The sequence below is a fragment of the Notechis scutatus genome, chromosome 6 (genome assembly GCF_049901735.1).
Source record: "Notechis scutatus isolate UNSWTSFEM ecotype Mainland chromosome 6, rNotScu1.2, whole genome shotgun sequence".
Lineage (NCBI taxonomy): Eukaryota > Metazoa > Chordata > Lepidosauria > Squamata > Elapidae > Notechis > Notechis scutatus.
The window spans coordinates 81,155,930-81,174,535 of NC_142014.1; the positions used below are offsets into that span (position 1 = coordinate 81,155,930).

Sequence of the window (18,606 nt, forward strand, 5' to 3'; positions counted from 1 at the left end):
TCTCTCCCTTCTAGCACTGATGACGTTATCTAGTGGGATCATGAAAGGCCTGCAAGAAAACAACCCAGCTCAGAGAGCAACAAGGACCCCACAGTCCTCCTCCTCCTCCTCCTCCACAAACTTCACTTCCTTCTAGCACTGATGATGTTCCCTAGTTGGGTTGTGAGAGGTCCACAAGGAAACTTTCTTTTTTTTTTTTTAGCCTTAACATATTTATTGATTGTCAATAATCTATTTCACATTCATTTTCTTACTCAGTCTAACTCATTCGTTGATCGGTAATAAATATTATACTGTGCTTACGTATTTCAATTCCTTACTCTTCTATCTAGCCGTTCATAAAACACACTCCAAATTTTATAATAATCTTTTTCCCTCTTCTTCACTAATTGCCATTGTCCATCATTTCAGCACATTCCATTGTTTTCTTAATTATTTCCTCATCCATCGGAATTGTCTCATTTTTTCCAATTTTGTGCAAATACAATCCTAGCTGTTGTTAATACATTGATAATCAAGTAGGTTAACTCTACATTATAATCCTCAGGCAATATTCCCAAACTTCCAAGCTTGGAGAACATCAAGGACCCCACAGTCCTTCTCCTCTCCACACACCCTTCTACCACTGATGATGTCACCTAGCTGGACAATGAAACGTCTGCAAGCAAACAACCCAGCTCAGAGAGCACCAAGGACCCCACAATTCTCCTCCTCCTCTCCACAAACTCCATTCCCTTCTAGCACCGATGACGTTCCCTAGTTGGGTCGTGAAACGTCTGCAGGAAAACCTCCAAGCTCGGCGTGCCTCAAGAACCCCGCAGTTCAATCCTGAGCAATATTCTCTTCTATAAAGTAAATAACTTAAACAAACCACTCTTTACGATGAGTCCCGAGATGGGAGGGAGAATGACATCCCGTCCCCACGCCCAGAGCCAGGTGGCCAGCTGGCAAAACCAGCCTCCCCGTGTCAACTCAAAAGAGACTCCTTTGGTCCTTTTAGCTGCCAGAAAAAGGGAGTGGAGGGAAAACAGTGCATTCCTTAAATGCTTCAGATAATTGCTTTGACAGCCAAAGCTGTCGGTGCGCAAGATTATTACTGGAGAGCCTGATTGATGACTCTTGGCTATGGATGTGTCCCATTGGAGAATATACATCCAGGGGGTGGGGGGGAAGACCAGGGTCAAGGGGGAAATGAATGATGTATTGCATTATCGGCTGCACCCAGCTAACGGCAACATGGCCACTCCTAATAAATCCATTTTCTTTTCGCTGAGAGATGCGGCTAGAGACTTACGATTTGAACGGGGGTGGGTTGGTTGGAGCCCCGACGCCCCGTCTGACTCACCTGAGTGGTGGCTGTGATGGACAGCACAAAGGTTGGCACTGTGGAACAGCTGAGGTTCAAGAGGCGACCCTGGGGGGGGGGGGGAAAAAAAAAGGAGCAATTTCCAGCACCCTGGATTCAGGGGTGGGATTCGGCTGGTTCGGGCTGGTTCGAGTGAACCGGTTGTTAAAATTTGCATCTGGTTCGCCGAACCTGTAGTTGAACCGACCGGATGGCCCTGCCCACCCTACTACCCTGCCCCTCTCCTCCCAGGAGTCTCCACGTGGCCTGTTTTTGGATGCAGGTAAGTGCAGGATCTACGTGGAGGCTCTGGGGGCCCCCAAAATGGGCCAAATTGGAAGTTCTGGACGTCCGGAAACGGGCCTGTTTTCGGCTACCGGAGCCTGGGGGAGGCCTTTTTCACTCTCCCAGAGGCCCAAGGGAAGCCTCCGGATTCCGGGGAAGGCAAAAAACGCCCCCACAAGAAGTTCTGGTAGGCCACGCCCACTATGGCCACGCCCACCCAGCCGAGAACCAGGGCCTGGGATTCTTGACTCCCACCCCCTGCCCGGATGGACTCCCAACGCCCCACCTCAGGTCTTGAGCCTTCCCAAGCGGGCATCAGGAAAGGGTCCCCCCCTTTGGCATCCCAGAAGCCCGCCCCGCCCCTCAAGCCGAGGTACCCCCTCTCAAGCCCTCTGGCGCCGCGGAGCGGCTCACTTACTTCAGCCAGCAAGACGATTCTCTTCCCATCCGGCCAGATGACGTGGTCAACCTGTGACCTCACCCGCTCCCAAGTCAGCTCTGGGGTACGCAAGCTAGCCTGGAAGAGAGCAAGGGGGCAGGGGGTCGAAGCAGCCCGGGCCATGCAAGGACTCACAAGAGCAGCGGCCCAAATGTTCATCGCCTGGCCCCGATATCTGGTTTGAGGTTGTTGTGCAAACTCTTTGGGAGCGGTTCTTCTCCATTTCAGCCATTTTTCAGACGGGTGGACTTCGACTCCCAGAATTCCCCAGCCAGGAAGTTGCCGAGGTTGAGAGACACAGGATTTAAGGAGGTTCCTGTCTGAGATAACACCGTGGGCCACTTGGGGAGGGGCCTCTCTTTGGAAGGAGGGAGGGAGGAATAGCTTTTACACTTATATACCGCTTTCCAGTGCTTCCCAGCCCTCTCTGAGGGGTTTACAGAACTCCCAATAATCTAGGTCCTCCACCTTGGACGGACGAAAAGGATGAGTCAACCTGGAGGCCGCTGTGGGCAGCGTTTGCCTGCAATACTGTGTTCTAACCCCTGTGGGCATTGAACAAGTCAAGGAAGGCAGGAAGGAAGGAAGAAAGGAAAAGAAAGGAGGAAAGGAAAGGAGGGAGGGAAGGAAGGAATAGGAGGTAGAAGGAAACTGGAAGGAAGAAGGGAGGGAGGGAGGGAGGGAAGGTGACAAGGAGGGAGGGAGGGAAGAAAGGAAGAAAGGAAAAAGGAAGGAGGAGACAGAGGGAGAGGAAGGGATAGGAAGTAGAAGGAAACTGGAAGGAAGAAGGGAGGGAGGGACAGGAAGGGAGGTGAGAGAGAAGGAGGGAAGGAAGGAAGATAACAAGGGAAGGAAGCAAGGAAAGAAGGAAGGAAAGAAGGGAGGAAGGAAGGAAGGAAGGAAAGAAGGAAGGAAGCAAGGAAAGAAGGAAGGAAGGAAGGGAAGAAGGAAGGAAGGAAGGAAGGAAAGAAGGAAGCAAGGAAGGAAGGAAGGAAGGAAGGAAGGAAGGAAGGAAGGAAGGAAGGAAGGAAAATAGGGAAGGAAGGAAGGAAGGAAGGAAGGAAGGAAGGAAGGAAGGAAGGAAAGCTACATCTTACCACGTCGATTTCTGTGTTGGAATGTCCCATGTTGCACACAATACAACCGTTCTTCATCCGATCCAGATGTTCTCTCGTCACGACATTTTTGTTACCTATCAAACAAAATTGACCAGAGAATCATCGACCGGGCTGTCAATCCCAACCCATGAAAGGGCAGCCTCTCCTCCCGGCTGCCTCCCCGCCTGGCAGCGGCCGTGGGGCGGCTCTCTAGCAGCTCCCCAATCCATCCACGGAGACCTGCCTCCCCCCCTCCCCAATTTCCTGGGATCTCTTCCCCGGGAGTTACCTGTGCAGGTGATAACGATGTCGACTTGCCGATTCACTTCGTTGAGTTTCACGAGACGGAAGCCATCCATGCTGGGGGAAGGGAGGGGGGAAAACACAACCTGAACCCTGAGATTTGTGGATGGGTCCCCCGAAAAGTCACCCCAAATCTAAGAAACACCCCCACCCCCAAAATCCCAGGCAGCCCTTTGCCTCCCAGGGCCGGAAACCAGCAAGTTGTGGTTGTGTGTAAAGCTGAAATCACTGGGCACCCATAGCGACTGGCTTCTTTTTTTTAATGGCTGCATCTGTCAGGATTCTGGCAATCGCCCTAATTCAATGATGATTCTCGAGCCAAACTTCAAAAAAAACCTCAAAGGATTTATTAGGAGCATCATGTCGGCATTAACCTAAACGAAGCCAACTCTGTCATACGTAATTCACAGTCCCGTGACCTTGTTTCTTCCCCTCCCCCCCGGGTGTGTCATAAATCATATTCTCCAATTGAGCACCTTCACGGGCCGGGTGTCATCACAATCACGTTCTCCAATTAAAGACATTCCCGGACAAAAGCTCCGGTAGTTTAGCTACAATCTTTTAAAGAGAAGAGTTGGAATGTACTTTCGCTTCCAAACTGCTGCACGGCTCTTCCAGATTTCCTTCCTCTCCCTCCACTTTTTCTTTTATGGCAACTACTAAAACAGGCCTAGGGATGGTTTATGAGTTGACAGCATCAGGGAGAGCGGGAGGGGGGGTGTTGGGATCCTCAAGTGAGGCCGTCTCGCTTAATGGCTGTCAGCACTTGCCATCGTACAAGTCAAGCTCCGTTACAGTTAATCCTCGACATTACAACGGTGAGAAGTTACAACGGCACCGGAAAAAAAAGGACTGTTTTTCAACAGTTAACAGCTTCTGCAGCCTCCCCCCAGGATCAAAATTTTAGGTTGCTCGGTGGCTGGTTCGTACTTATCACCGTTGCTTCATCCCGTGTGTGTGTGTGTGTGTGTGTGTGTGAAGCAATCATTTTTTTGCGACCTTCTGACAAGCAGAGTCCGAGCTGGATTTGCTGAAATGACCGGGTTCGTAACTTATTCATGGTGGCGATTCGCTTAACAACGGTGCTGGCAAGGAAGGTCATAAAACGGGGCCGAAACTCGCTTCACCCCAGACATTTTGGGCCCTATTGTGGTTGTTAAGCCAAGGAGTAGTTGTATCTCGAGACTCCCTGGGTTTCTTTACCACTTGGAGTGGGCTTTTCAGGCCTTCGCTCAGCGGGCGAGAGGTTTCCACCCGCCACGCACAAGACCCTTTTGGGACCCTAACCCACAAACTACAGTTGGAATGGGAGACCCCCCCAGCCAGTCCTCTCATCCTCCCCACCTGGGCTGGCTGCTCCTCTTAGCTTTGGCCAGCCTAAGGGGGGGCAAAGGGGCAGAAGCAGCAAGAGAGCCATGATAGATTCATAGAGCTGGAAGGGACCCCAGAGGTCTTCTAGTCCAGAAGTCTCCAACCTTGGCAACTTTAAGACGCGTGCTTAAAGTTTTGCTGGCTCAGGAACTCTGGGAGTTGAAGTCCACGAGTCTGGCTCAGAAACTTAAATGATGGTTGGGGAATTCTGGGAGTTGAAGTCCACACCTCTTAAAGCAGGGCTCTCCAACCTTGGCAACTTTTAAGACTTGTGGACTTCAACTCCCAGAATTCCTCAGCCAGCAAACCCTGCCATGGTTGGAGACCCCTGTCTTAAAGCATGGTGGCCTTGGGGGATTTTGGGAGTTGGTCCCCCCATCTCAAAGCATGCTAGCTGGGGGAATTCTGGGAGTGGAAGTCCACACCTCTTAAAGCAGGAGTCTCCAATCTTGGCAACTTTTAAGACTTGTGGACTTCCACTCCCAGAATTCCTCAGCCAGCAAAGCTTGCCATGGCTGGAGACCCCTGTCTTAAAGCAGAGTGGCCTGGGAATTCTGGCAGTTGAAGTCCACCCACCTGAGCAGCTGGGTGGGCGTGAGAAGAGCCGAGTGAGCGTCTCTGCTGCTGCTACCCTTGGTGCTCCAGCCTCGGGCTCTGCAAGTTGTAAAGTCCAGGTGCAGCAGCCCGTTCCTGCATTCCAAGCGCCCAGGCCGAGCTGTCCTTTTCTCGCCAGCACAGTCTCCAATTACAATGGCGGCAGCGGCGGGAACCGTGGAAGTTACGGAGGCGGCTCCCCCACCCGAGAAGCGGCTGAAACGCTTCCACGGTTCCCGCCGCTGCTGCCGCTGTTGTTGGAGACGCCGCTGGCGAGAGAGGGACAGCTGCAGCTCGGCCTGGGCGCTTGAATGCAGGAACGGGCTGCGCACCGGGACTTTTGCAAACTTGCAGGGCCCGAGGCTGGAGCACCAAGGGTAGCAGCAGCAGAGACGCCGTCGGCTCTTCTCACGCCCACCCAGCCGCCGGGATTAAACCAAAACGGAGTGCGCGGTGCTTCCAGGTATCTCAAAATCTTTTTTTTCCCTGTTGTTACGGGGACAGGGGAAAGCGGGAGCGACTCAGACGCTGTTGTTGGAGACGGCGCTGGTGCGCGGGGGAGGGGGGGAGAATTATTCACCCCGAAAAACATCCTAGCTGTTTTTCGGGCTAAAAATAAATAAGGCCCGGCCTTATTTTATGAGAAACATGGTAATAATAGTCATAGGGTACAATGAGAATAGAATAGAGTAGAGTAGAGTAGAGTAGAGTAGAGTAGAGAGTAGAGTAGAGTAAAGTAGAGTAGAATAGAATAGAATAGAATAGAGAGTAGAGTATAGAGTAGAATAGAATAGAGTAGAATAGAAAGTAGAGTAGAGTAGAGTAGAGTAGAATAGAGAGTAGAGTAGAGTAGAGTAGAGTAGAGTAGAGTAGAGTAGAGTAGAGTAGAGCAGAGTAGAATAGAATAGAATAAGGAATAGAATAGAATAGAATAGAGAGTAGAGTATAGAGTAGAATAGAATAGAATAGAAAGTAGAGTAGAGTAGAGTAGAGTAGAATAGAGAGTAGAGTAGAGTAGAGTAGAGCAGAGTAGAGTAGAATAGAATAGAATAAGGAATAGAATAGAATAGAATAGAGAGTAGAGTATAGAGTAGAATAGAATAGAATAGAAAGTAGAGTAGAGTAGAGTAGAGTAGAGCAGAGTAGAGTATAGAATAGAATAGAATAAGGAATAGAATAGAATAGAATAGAATAGAGAGTAGAGTATAGAGTAGAATAGAATAGAATAGAATAGAATAGAAAGTAGAGTAGAGTAGAGTAGAGTAGAGTAGAACAGAAAATTCTTTATTGGCCAAGTGAGATTGGGCACACAAGGAATTTATCTTGGTGCAAATACTCTCGCTGGTCATAAAAAGAAAAGATACAAAAAAGCTAAGTTTTTTTCGGACAGCCGTTCATACGAGATCACCGAACCAGCTGTTCCCCGGCAGCCTCCCAGCACCGCTGAGGAACTCTGGGAGTTGAAGTCCACGAGCCTTCAAGTGGCCACGGCTGGAGACCCCTGTTCTGGTCCAACCCTCCCTGCGAGGCAGGTTTTTGTTTTTTTTTTGCTCCTTACCAGGCCTGAAGCGCACAGATGGGGTCGATCTCAGTCACGTACACAATGGAGCCCATGGCCTTCAGGGCCGCGCAGCATCCTTTCCCCACCTGGGGCAGGAGAGGAGGAGGAGGAGGTCAGGAAGGAGGCTTGGAGAGAGGGGAGGGGGGGGGGGGGGTGACCGGAATCCGTCACCGGAAGGCAAGCAGACCCTGCCTGGGAATCCCCAGCCCTTTGCAGCCCCGCGGGAGCCTCTCCGACGTCTCTTTCGCTCCTCCTAGAGAGCCCGGGAGGGTCCAGGCAGGGCAGCAATAGGTCTGTGAATTGACAGAGATCCCCACAGCGGGGAGGGGGACCTTGTAAGTTTTGCTGCAGAAAAGGTTAAAAAAAATTGGTTTTTTTGGGTGTGGGAGGCGGAGAGAGAAGCCAGATGAGTTAGAGCAGAGTTCGGGAGAAACCACGGAGAGACGGCCCATCCTGGGCCACTTTTAAGGTATGTGGACTTCAATGCCCATAATTCCCCAGGCAGGATGATGGGGGAGGGAGGGAGGGAGGGAGGGGGAAAGACAGAGGGCAGAGGAGAGGAGAAGGGAGAGAGGAAGGAAGGAAGGAGAAAGAGGGAAGGAGGAGAGGGAGGAAGGGGAAAGAGAGAAGGTGGGCGGGGAAAAAATGAAGGGAAGGAGGAAGAAAAGGAGGGATGAAGGAAGGGAGAGGGAGGGAGGGAGAGAAGGACAGAGGGAGAAAGAAAGAAAGAAAGAAAGAAAGAAAGAAAGAAAGAAAGAAAGAAAGAAAGAAAGAAAGAAAGAAAGAAAGAAAGAAAGAAAGAAAGAAAGAAAGAAAGAAAGAAAGAAAGAAAGAGAAAGGGAGGGAAGAAAGGAGGCAAGAAAAAAAAAGGGGAAGGGAGGGAGGGAAGAAGAAAAATGAAGAAAGCTAAGAAAGGAAGAGGAAGGAAGGGAGAGGGAGGGAAGAAAAAGAAAGAGAGGGAGGAAGGAAGGAAGAGAGGGAGGAAGAAACAAATGAAGAAAGAGAAGAAAGAAGGAGGGAGAAAGGAAGGGAGAGGGAGGGAGAGAAAGAAAGAGAAAGGGAGAGTGGAAGGAAGGAGAGGGAGAGGGAGGGAGGGAAGAAAAAGAAAGGTGGAGGGAGGAAGGAAGGGAGGGAGGGAGGGAGGAAGAAAAAATGAAGAAAGCGAAGAAAGGAGGAGGGAGGAAGGGAGGGAGAGGGAGGGAGAGAAAGAAGGAGAAAGGGAGGGTGGAAGGAAGGAGAGGGAGAGGGAGGGAAGAAAAAGAAAGGTGGAGGGAGGGAGGAAGAAAAAAAATGAAGAAAGCGAAGAAAGGAGGAGGGAGGAAGGAAGGAAGGAAGAAAAAAATGAAGAAAGCGAAGAAAGGAGGGAAGGAAGGGAGAGGGAGGGAGGGAGGGAAAGAAAGAAAGAGAAAGGCAGGGTGGAAGGAAGAATTCTGGGAGTTGGAGTCCACAAATCTTAAAGTGGCCACGGTTGGAGACCCCTGCTCCAGAGGACAAATCTTGGCGCAGAGACGTCGTTCACCGTCCCTGGTCCGGACTTACCTCTCCGTAGCCGCAGACCACCACCTGTTTCCCTCCAAACATCATGTCGGTTGTCCTTTTCAGGCTGGGAAGGAAGAGAGAAGGCAGTTACTCCAGGATGGACGGCTTGCAAGAAAGCCGCAGCCCCAAGAATATCATGTCCGAATAGGTGAGCGACGGTGGCCGCCAGGCTCAGAACTACTCCGGTTGAAGGTTTCCTGCGGAGGGTGACGTCAAAGCCAAAGCCGCACGCTTGTTACAAGCCGAGGTTGGCAGAAGACAAATGGGACCAAGTTCCCCTTGCGGAACGGTTTCCAAAGAGCCGTTGTGGCCGGCCAGAGGAGGCTGGGGAGGAACGGGGGCCAATCCTGGAGGCTGAGGAAGGCTCGGACAAGGGCTCTGCGTCGGAGGCAGAGATGGGGCCAGGGCTGTTTGACGGTTACCAGCTGCCTTCAGAGTCGGAGATCAGTGGGGAAGAAGAACAGCTGGAGCCTGTTCCCAGGGTGCGCATGCGCAGAGCTGCCAGACAAAGGGAACAGCTAAGGCACAAGGGTTGACTCCGAGAGTAAGGGCACAGGTGGACGGGGAATGGCCCCTCCCATAGGGATTAAAAGAGGAGCAAAAGGGGAGGGGGCTTTCGCAGGGAAGAATTTGTTGGTTGCAGTCGTGGGAAGACCTGTCTGTGCATCTCAGAGTCTCTGTGCCGAGCCCTTCCTTGTCAGCACTGCGTTTGGGAATATTTACTTGGCAGCTCTCCAGGCTAGATGAGGTCTGTGCTGCTCCTCATTACACCCTTGAAAGACTGTTGGCCAGGCCTTTGGCTGGAAGTGAACGCAAGAAATACACCTTCCTTTCATAAAAGGGGGTTTTGCCGGGACACGGAGTCGGCTCAGTGCTTTTTGGGGGAAGCCGAGGTCAGAACAAGAGCTGTGATTTGTGGCTCAGGTGTGAAGACTGCCTGGAATACACACCTGAAATGTTCTGCGTTCTTCCCCTTTACAGACTGCAGGATAAATGGAAACATTCAGTTGAATCGCTGCAGTGGGATATTTGCACGCACCTACAGAAAAAGAATCTGCTTGCTAGGTGTGAGCAAGCCTCACTCCCTTTTAGCACTGATGATGTTCCCTAGCTGGGTCATGAAATGTCTGCAGCAACTAAGCTCAGAGCACCAAGGAGCTCACAGTCCTTCTCTTTCTCCTTCTTTCTTTGTCCCCTTCCTTCTTTTTCCTTCCTTCTCCTTCCCTCCTCCTCCCTTTTTGTCTTCTTCCTTCTCCACCTCCTTCTCCTGTTCGTCCACTACACAACTCCACCTCCTTTCTAACATTGATGATGTTCCCTAGTTGGGTCATGAGACATCTGCAAGAAAAACACCCAGCTCAGAGAGCACCAGAAAGAGCTCCAAGGACGTCTCAACTTCTCTGCCTCCGACTCTCCACAAATCTCACTCCCTTCTAGCACTGATGATGTTGCCTAGTTGGGTCATGAAACGTCTGCAAGGAAAACACCCAGTTCAGAGAGCACCAAGGATTCCACAGTCCGTCCTTCCTTCCTTCCTTCCTTCCTTCCTTCCTTCCTTCCTTCCTTCCTTCCTTCCTTCCTTCCTTCCTCACCTCTCCTTTATTCCTTCTCCTTTCTCTTCCTCCTCCTCCTCCTACCCCCCTTCTAGCACTAATGATGTTGCCTAGTTGGGTCATGAAACGTCTGCAAGGAAAACACCCAGTTCAGAGAGCACCAAGGATTCCACAGTGCTCCTCCCCGCTTCTAGCATGGATGATGTTCCTTAGTTGGGTCATGAGACGTCTGCAAGAAAAATGACCAAGTTCACAGAGCACCAAAGGACCCCACAGGCTTCCTCCTCCTCCTCCAAGCACTGATGATGTTCCCTAGTTGAGTTATGAAACGTCTGCAAGAAAACCACCCGGCTCAGAGAGCCCCAGGGACCCCACAACTTAGAAATAAATGCAAATGCCGTTCTAGAAACAACTGGAGCTGTACAATGAGGAATCAGGGCCGAGAGAGGGAAAGAGCATCGACCTGCAGGGACTGTCAAAGTAACAGGAAGCTTAACTGTAAGTTAAATGTAAACTTAAGCTTAAGTTTAAACTTGCAACAGCCGGTGCCCAGTTGCCTCTTACAAGCCACTGGATCTGAAAGTGTAAAAAAACAAACCTGAACCAAATTTAGCCTTTTGGAAATGTAAATATCTTCTTCCTTCCCAGTCTTTTTATAATCTTTCAATCTCTTTGTCTTTAATTTGGGCTCGTTCTACCCTCGGGCTAGGTCGCTGCCTCTAAATCTCCTCAAAGGGATCTTCGTGGCTTCTGATAATCCTGGATTTGGGGTTTGCTGTGATGTCCTGGTTTCTGACAGGTGATTTGTGAGCCCCCCCCCAGCCCTCCCCCCACCCCCCCCAAATGGCTTTGCATTTCCTTTTTGTGAGTGAAGCGGCTTCGGCTTGGCCCCGCTGCCAACCACCGTGCCCTACATTTCCATCTATTTTTAGCGGACGGGGAAAACAGGTTAACAACGCGGGGGGGATGCCATTTCCCCATTTTCAGTCACGGTCCCCACGGGACGGAGCAGGAGGCTGCCCCAGTTTCTGGTCGGTCCTGGTTTTTTTTGAAGGCCCGAGCCCAATTCCTTTCCTTTATTTATGACCTCGGTTTCTAAGGTCACTCCATCAGAATAGAGCTGGAAGGGACCTGGGAGGTCTTCTAGTCCAACCCCGTGCTCAGGCAGGAAATTCTCTCCCGTTCGAGACAAAATGGCTGCCTAATCTCTTCTTGGAAATCTCCAGGAACGGAGCATCCGTAACTTCTGGTGGCAAGGAGTTCCGTGGATGAATTCTTCTCACAGTCGGGAAGTTTCTGCTTAGTTTTAGGTTGCTTCTCTCCTGGGTTAGTTTTCCATCCATTATTTCTCGTCTGGCCTTCAGGTTGACCCCCTCTCCTCTTTGTGGCAGCCTCGACTGCTATCATGTCACCCCGAGTCCTTCTTTTCATCGTAGACCTGCCCAGTTCCTGCAACTGTTCTTCATCTGTTTTAGCCTCCAGTCCCCCAATCCTCTTTCTTGCCCTTCTCTGCTCTCTTTCCAGAGTCTCCCCATCTTTTTTTGGATCTAGAACTTGAGCAGAAGGTCAAGACTTCCAATGGCCCTTCTAACCCTATGAGTCTGTGTTCTGTGCCTTCTGGTGGCAAGCTGTTCCACTGGTTAATTCTTCTCACTGTCGGGAAGTCTCTCCTTAATTCCTTATGCCAATGGCCGTGTGAGTGGAGGTGGCCAAAGCAATAGGGCAGGGAAGATGGGTAGATATGCACATAAATTGGAGGAGAAAAAAATAGAACAGAACAGAATATCCAAGTTGGAAGGGACCCTGGAAGTCATCTAGTCCAACCCCCTGCTCAAGCAGGAGACCCTGTACCATTCTAGCTAAGTGGCTATCCAGTCTCTTCTTAAAAGCCTCCAGTGATGGAGAACCCAACAACTTCTAGTGGCAAGCAGTTCCACTGGTTAATTGTCCTCCCTGTTAGGCATTTTCTTCTTAGTTCCTAGATTGCTTCTCTCCTTGATTAGTTTCCATCCGTTGCTTCTCCTCCTGCCTTCAGGGGGCTTTGGAGAATAGGTGGACCCCCAAATCTTCTTTGGGGCAGCCCCTCCAACATTGGAAGACCGCTATACTTTACAGAATAACAGAAGAGCAGAGTTGGAAGGGCCCTTAGAGGCCTTCTAGTCCAACCCCATGCTCAAGTAGGAGATTCTATGCCATTCCAGACAAATGGCTGTCCAGTCAACCTCTGGAGGCAAGTCATCCCATTGGTTAACTGTCCTGGCTGTCAGGAAGTAAAAGCGTTTAACTAATTTAACTGCAGTGATTAACCCTTATTAACAACGGTGGCAAGGAAGTATCGCAAAACGGGACAAAGCTCTGCTTAACAACCGCCTCGCTCGCCAACGCCCCTTTTGGGCTCCCTCAAGGAGGACCACCTGTAGAGGAACACTGAGAGAAGGGACCTACCCATCCAGAATGGATTCCCGGCAGCAGTACAAGTTGTCGAACTTCTGTTTGGTGACGGAATCGTTGACGTTCATTGCGGGAACGCACAACTTGCCGGCTTTCGAGAGTTGGTACAACCTGGCAAGCAGTTGGAAAAAAACAACACACACAGACACACACACATTTTATCATATGTGGTGGTCCTGCTTGGAGACTCAAAAATATTGGTTAAAAATTCAAAAATGGTTACAGGAGATTACCAATGAGCAAATAGCATTGGAACCAGAATTATTTTTATTGGGGATAAAAGAAAGAAAGAAATACGGGAGAAATGTAAAATATTTCATACGGCACATTTTAACTGCAGCCATGATTGCCTGTGCCCAGTGTTGGAAACACACACGAATACCACCAGAGGAACTGATCACTCAAAAAAATAATGAGCTGCACTAAGATGGACAAGAGAAAGAGGAATCTGACTATTACAAGATGTGGGGAAAATGGTATGATTGGACTGAGCAGAGATAGATTGTTGGATTAGATAAATGGGTTGTAAATAAATAGGGATAAGCACTAGAGAAGTTAACGATTTATATCCGCACAAATACTATATATTTGTAAATAATGCACAAAATATTAGCATAAGATGAATGTCACAAACTGTGGATGTTATAAGATTTATATTTCTGTTGTTTGTCTTTTTAAAATAATAAAAGATTAATAAAGTTTCTTAAAAAGAAAAAAGAAAGAAAAAAAGCCACACACACACACACACACACAATCAGGATTTTCCCACAATTCTCTTTGCTGCTCTTGGGGTTTCTAGGACGGCTTTCAATGGGCCCAGGTGATTCTTCCATTGAGGCTACGAAGGGTCCACCTGTACCTTGATTCTCAACGCAGTGAGTGGGCTCGATAACGGAGAATGGAATGGATTTAATCCTTTTGTTATTACCCATTAAGTCAGGAGTCTCCAAATGTGGCAACTTTAAGGCTTGTGGACTTCCAAGTCCCAGAATTGGCCAGCCAGCATGCCTAGCTGAGGAATTCTGGGAGCTGAAGTCCACAAATCTTAAAGTTGCCACGTTTGGGGACCCCTGGCTTAAACTCTTGAAAATGTAGGGAAGAACAAATTAAGCACAAATGACTACTGAAATCTATTCTCTGTGGGGGTGAATGGATTTAATTATTATTATTTTTTAACCACAGAGGAGAGAATAGTCAAAGTAGTCAAAGTAGCCCTTGACTTCCAACAGTTTGTTTAGCAACCGCTTGAAGTTCCCGCGGCACTGAAAAAAAGGGACTCAGGACCACTGTTCACACTTACGACCGTTGCAACCTCCCCAGGGTCATGGGATTCACATTTGGGTGCTTGACAACTGACTCACATTTATGACGGTACATGATTTAGGTGCCAGCTTTGGAAGCCGTATATAGCCTGAGAAAATGGGAGGGGCGATTTCAACTGAGTAGTTCTAAGTAGACAAAATCAAATTCTTTCCTTAGTTCGAAGTTATTAAGTGTGGCCCAGCAGAGAAGAAGGATCTTACACTGGGATGGATCGTGATTGGTCCATGTGATGGGGTGATGGGAGAAAAGGGGGTGGATTGTAGTTTGGGACATTGTGGGAAGCCTGGGAAACTTTTAGATTCGGGATTCCACAGATGTGCCAGGTGCTATTCTAATAAAGGTATTTTTGAGATTATGCTTGTCTGATTGATTGGAATGGAGGTTTGCTGGAACGCTGACATTGTCTCGAAACTAAAAGCTTTCCGGACTTCCCAATATGTCCCAAACTACAATCCATCCCCTTTTGTCCCATCAACACACCACATGGACCAATCATGATCCGTCCCAGTGTAAGATCCTTTTCCTCTGCGGCGCCACACTTAATAACCTTGAACTAAGAAAAGAATTTTTGTCTAACTTAGAACGACTCAACTGGAATCACACCCTCCCACTTTCTCAGGCTATGTGGCAGCATGGAATATGGCTTCCAAAGTGGACACACAATGTGGCAGCGTGGGAGCATCTGCTCTCAATATGTCTTCCAAAGCGGACAGGATTGGACCATTAAGGACCCCCTTTTGCGACCTTCTGACAAGCAACGGGAATTCACTCAACAACCACGCGACCAATTTAACCACGGCAGTTATTTGGTGAACATATGCGACAAGAAAAGTCGTGAAACAGGGGCAAAACTCCCACTTGTCAAATTACTCAAGGAACAACATAAATTTTGGCTCGATTGGAGTCATGGCTGTACCAAAAACCAGATCTCAAGGCCGCTCCGTCTCAAATATAAATGTTTACCTGTGGACCCCGGTTACGCTCTCTTCGACGATGCCTTTGATTTTCTTGAACATGTTTGGGTATTTCTTATAGATCCAGTGTGTGAGGTCTCCACCATCGTCCAGGATCTGCGAGACAAAATTGACCACAGGTGACTGCGTGGCTGGGACAACAACTTTGAAATAATTATTATTAGCTGCACAATCGGTCAGACATTTAGACTGGATTTGGCATTTCTGTCTGCCTGTTTTTTTGTGATTTCACTTTTTTATTAGTTTATCGAAGTATAAAATACAAAGAAAAAAAAATCCATGGAAAAGTTAAGAAGAGAGGGAGGGAAGGATATAGTGTAACGGGAGAAAAATAAGAAAAAGGCACCGATTTCTGACTCTCTTTAGCACATTAGAAGGTAACAACATTACAGCCACAAGTTTTTAGCTTTTACACAATGGTATGTACAAGCCATTTCTATAACCATAAGCCTGTCTGGTTTACAAAAGCAGAATCAAAGTTCCATTTTTTTTTTCTGTTCGCATTCCAAACCACAAAATTTGGAAGCATTTTCAAAATAGAAACAAAATTAAATATAATCTCTTATTTGGATAAAAGAATCTGTTTAACCATCCCTGGCTGTCTTTGCTGTGGGGGGATAATATATCATTTCTTATATTTTCAAATCTAGTCCATAACATTTTACAATCTTTGAAATATTATTCAGCATTACTTAAAGAACTGGAGACCCGTATATACATATACACTCATTTTATACCTACAAAACTAACCTGAAGCTTTCTATGAGTACATATATCAGTTTTAAAAAATCCACCCTAATTAATGAAAACATTATATTTAAGTCATTTTCCCTCCAGCTTATCTTCCTTATCTTTCCTGAAAAAATTCTTATTTTGGTCCACCTGTTGAGTCCTTCCCAAAGGCCTGATTTATAATAGTGTCTTTCAACCTTGGCAACTTTAAACTTTAAGCCAGGTGTCCAACCTTGGCAACTTTAAGACTCATGGCCTTCAACTCCCAGAATTCCTCAGCCATCCATGCTGCCTGGGGGATTCTGGGAGTTGAAGTCCACCCATCTTGAATTAGCCAAGGTTAAGAGATGTGCTCCTTTAGAGGCATTTTGGTTGGGGTGGAACAATGTGTAAAGCTCAACGCTCCTACGCTCAGATCACGCTGTTTTTTTTTTAACTCAACGGATTACCAGCCTGGCATCAACAGCGCCCAGCAAACACACACACACCCCTCCGTTTCCACCCCCCTCCCTCGCACTCAAGGCTCCAGCTCATTAATCTCCAGTTAATTAAGAAGGTTGTATAATCCACTTGAAGTGCCCTAATAAGCTAGAGTGGCATTTTCTGGCAAGTTTCTGCCCGATCTTTTCTGGGAAAAGGAGAACATATGGAATGCAGCCTAAATTCCCCCCCCCCATTCCTGGGGGAGGAGGAAAGGGGTGATTTTGGAGCTCCCATCTCGAGGTTTGTCTCCAGATCGGATGTCAACAAGGCGGTAAATATGGCTTGGTGGCATCCTTGCTGCTTTTTGAACTGGGTAGTTTTTTTCCTGTAGACGTTTCATGACCCAACGAGGTAACGTCATCAGTACAAAGGAGTGTGGAGTTTGAGAATGTGAACGTGTAGGGCTAGGAAAGGTCTGCAAGGAAACAACCAAGCTCAGAGAGCACCAAGGACTCCACAGTCCTCTTCCTCCTCCTCCTCTTGTTTCACTCCACAAACCCCACTCCTATCTAGCACTGATGATGTTCCCTAGTTGGGTCATGAAACGTCTGCAAGAAAATAACCAAGCTCAGAGACCACCCAGAATCCCACAGTCCTTTTCTTCCTCCTCCTTCTCTTCCTCTTCCTCCTCCTCCTCCTGCCCCCTTCTGTTTCTTCTCCACTCTGCAAGCCCTACTCCCTTCCCAGCACTGATGATGTTCCCTAGTTGGGTCATGAAACGTCTGCAAGGAAACCACCAAGCTCAGGGGGCACCAAGGACCTCACAATACCCTCTTCTTCCTCTTCCTCCTCTCCACAATTCCCACCTCCTTCTAGCACTGATGATGTTCCCTAGCTGGGTCATGAAACGTCTGCAAAGAAGCCACCCAGCTCAAGGACCCCCCAATGAACCGACAACTGAACCCTGAGTGACAAATATTTTCTTCTATGGAAACGTTAAGTTGTGTTGCCCCGTTGTGTTCTCTCCATCCTCTCCATCCTCCATCCACGATGGGGAAACCCACCCCTCTAATTCTCCATCTGCTGTTTCTACTGGAAGAAGCATTAACCTCTCATTGTATTTGCACCCAGGAGAAGTCAAGATTTTGGCCCCAGGACCATGGGAACATTGTGTTCCGGTCCGCCGGCGAGTCCAAAAACTCTCATTAACCTTTCCCAGTCTGCTTGCCCCGCTTCCCAAATTGGCCCCACCTATTTAATAATCCAAACCTCCAAGGCCCTGGGGGGAGGGGGGGGGGCACCCAGAGGTCACCTCTACCCCTGCGCTGCAATTACGTGTTATTTTCTCTTAAATAATATATGCAAGTCAAGTAATAAGCAGATTAACATCATCATTACTCTTAACAAGCATGTACGGTGACCCGAGAAGCGGGGGAATGTGTGACTTGGAAAGGTCAGTGAGGTCATCTAGTCCAACCCCGTGCTGAGAACAGAATTTACGTAAGTGTTTCTGGTAAATTGGCTCCGGGGAAGGAGAATCTGTCCCTGTTCTAGGTTGCTCGCTGGCTGCTCCGTTTATTATTTTGTTTCTTAGATTTTTTTATGTTTTAGACGTAACTCAAAGCAATGGACATACCTAATACAGGTAGTCCTCAACTTACAACAGTTCACTTAGTGACCGAAGTTAGAACGGCACCTTAAAAGGGCCATTCTTCACACTTACGACCATTGCAATATATCCCCCCATGGTCACATGATTTACATTCGGATGCTTGGCAAGTGACTCGTACTTATGATGGTTTGCAGTGTCCCGTAGTCCCGTGATCCCCTTTGCGACCTTCTGATGAGCGAAGTCAGTGGGGGAAGCCGGATTCACTTCACGACCGTGTGACTAACTTAACAACTGCAGTGATTCACTTAACAACCATGGCAAAAAAGGTCATACAATGGGGCAAAACTCACTTGAATGTCTCAATTAGCAACAGAAATTCTGGGCTTGGTTGTGGTCGTAAGTCAAGGACTGCCTGTGCTCTTTGCTCCTCCCGTTTCCCCCCCCCAAAACAACAACCATGCGAGGTGGGCAGGGTGTTATGTTACAGCACAGACACTGCTCTCTGTTTTCTACTAAAGCAGCATTTGGGAAACCTCGGGATTGGCCCAAACTGACTCAACCGGCTTTCAGGCCTAAGGCGGGACTAGAACTCACAGCCTCCTGGTGATTGGCCCAAAGACACCCAGCCAGCTTTCAGGCCTAAGGCGGGACTAGAACTCCTAGTCTCCTGCTGATTGGCCCAAAGACACCCAGACGGCTTTAATGCCTAAGGCGGGACTAGAACTCCTAGTCTCCTGCTGATTGGCCCAAAGACACCCAGACGGCTTTCAGGCCTAAGGCGGGATTAGAACTCACAGCCTCCTGGTGATTGGCCCAAAGTAGAACACAGCCTCCCAGGCTCAAAGTCACCCAGATGGCTTTCATGCCTAAGGCGGGACTAGAACTCACAGCCTCCTGGTGATTGGCCCAAAGTCCCCAGCTGGCTTTCATGCCAAGGTGGACAGCTTTCTCTGCCTAAGGCGGGACTAGAACTCCCTCTCCTGGTGATTGGCCCAAAGTCACCC

General features: G+C 48.6%; 1 protein-coding gene across 2 annotated transcripts in view; it reads right to left on the minus strand.

Moving 5' to 3' along the window:
• Nucleotides 1-18,606, minus strand: part of AHCYL2 (adenosylhomocysteinase like 2) — a 100,976-nt gene that overhangs the window by 5,805 nt on the left and 76,565 nt on the right. For both annotated transcript variants that reach the window (XM_087968952.1, XM_087968953.1), the window contains exons 7-14: nt 14,825-14,931; nt 12,533-12,649; nt 8,535-8,598; nt 6,993-7,081; nt 3,456-3,526; nt 3,167-3,261; nt 2,049-2,147; nt 1,346-1,414 (exon numbers count right to left, since the gene is read on the minus strand). In XM_087968952.1, coding sequence (XP_087825078.1) covers nt 1,346-1,414; nt 2,049-2,147; nt 3,167-3,261; nt 3,456-3,526; nt 6,993-7,081; nt 8,535-8,598; nt 12,533-12,649; nt 14,825-14,931 — 711 coding nt within the window. The remainder of the gene's footprint in view (nt 1-1,345; nt 1,415-2,048; nt 2,148-3,166; nt 3,262-3,455; nt 3,527-6,992; nt 7,082-8,534; nt 8,599-12,532; nt 12,650-14,824; nt 14,932-18,606) is intronic.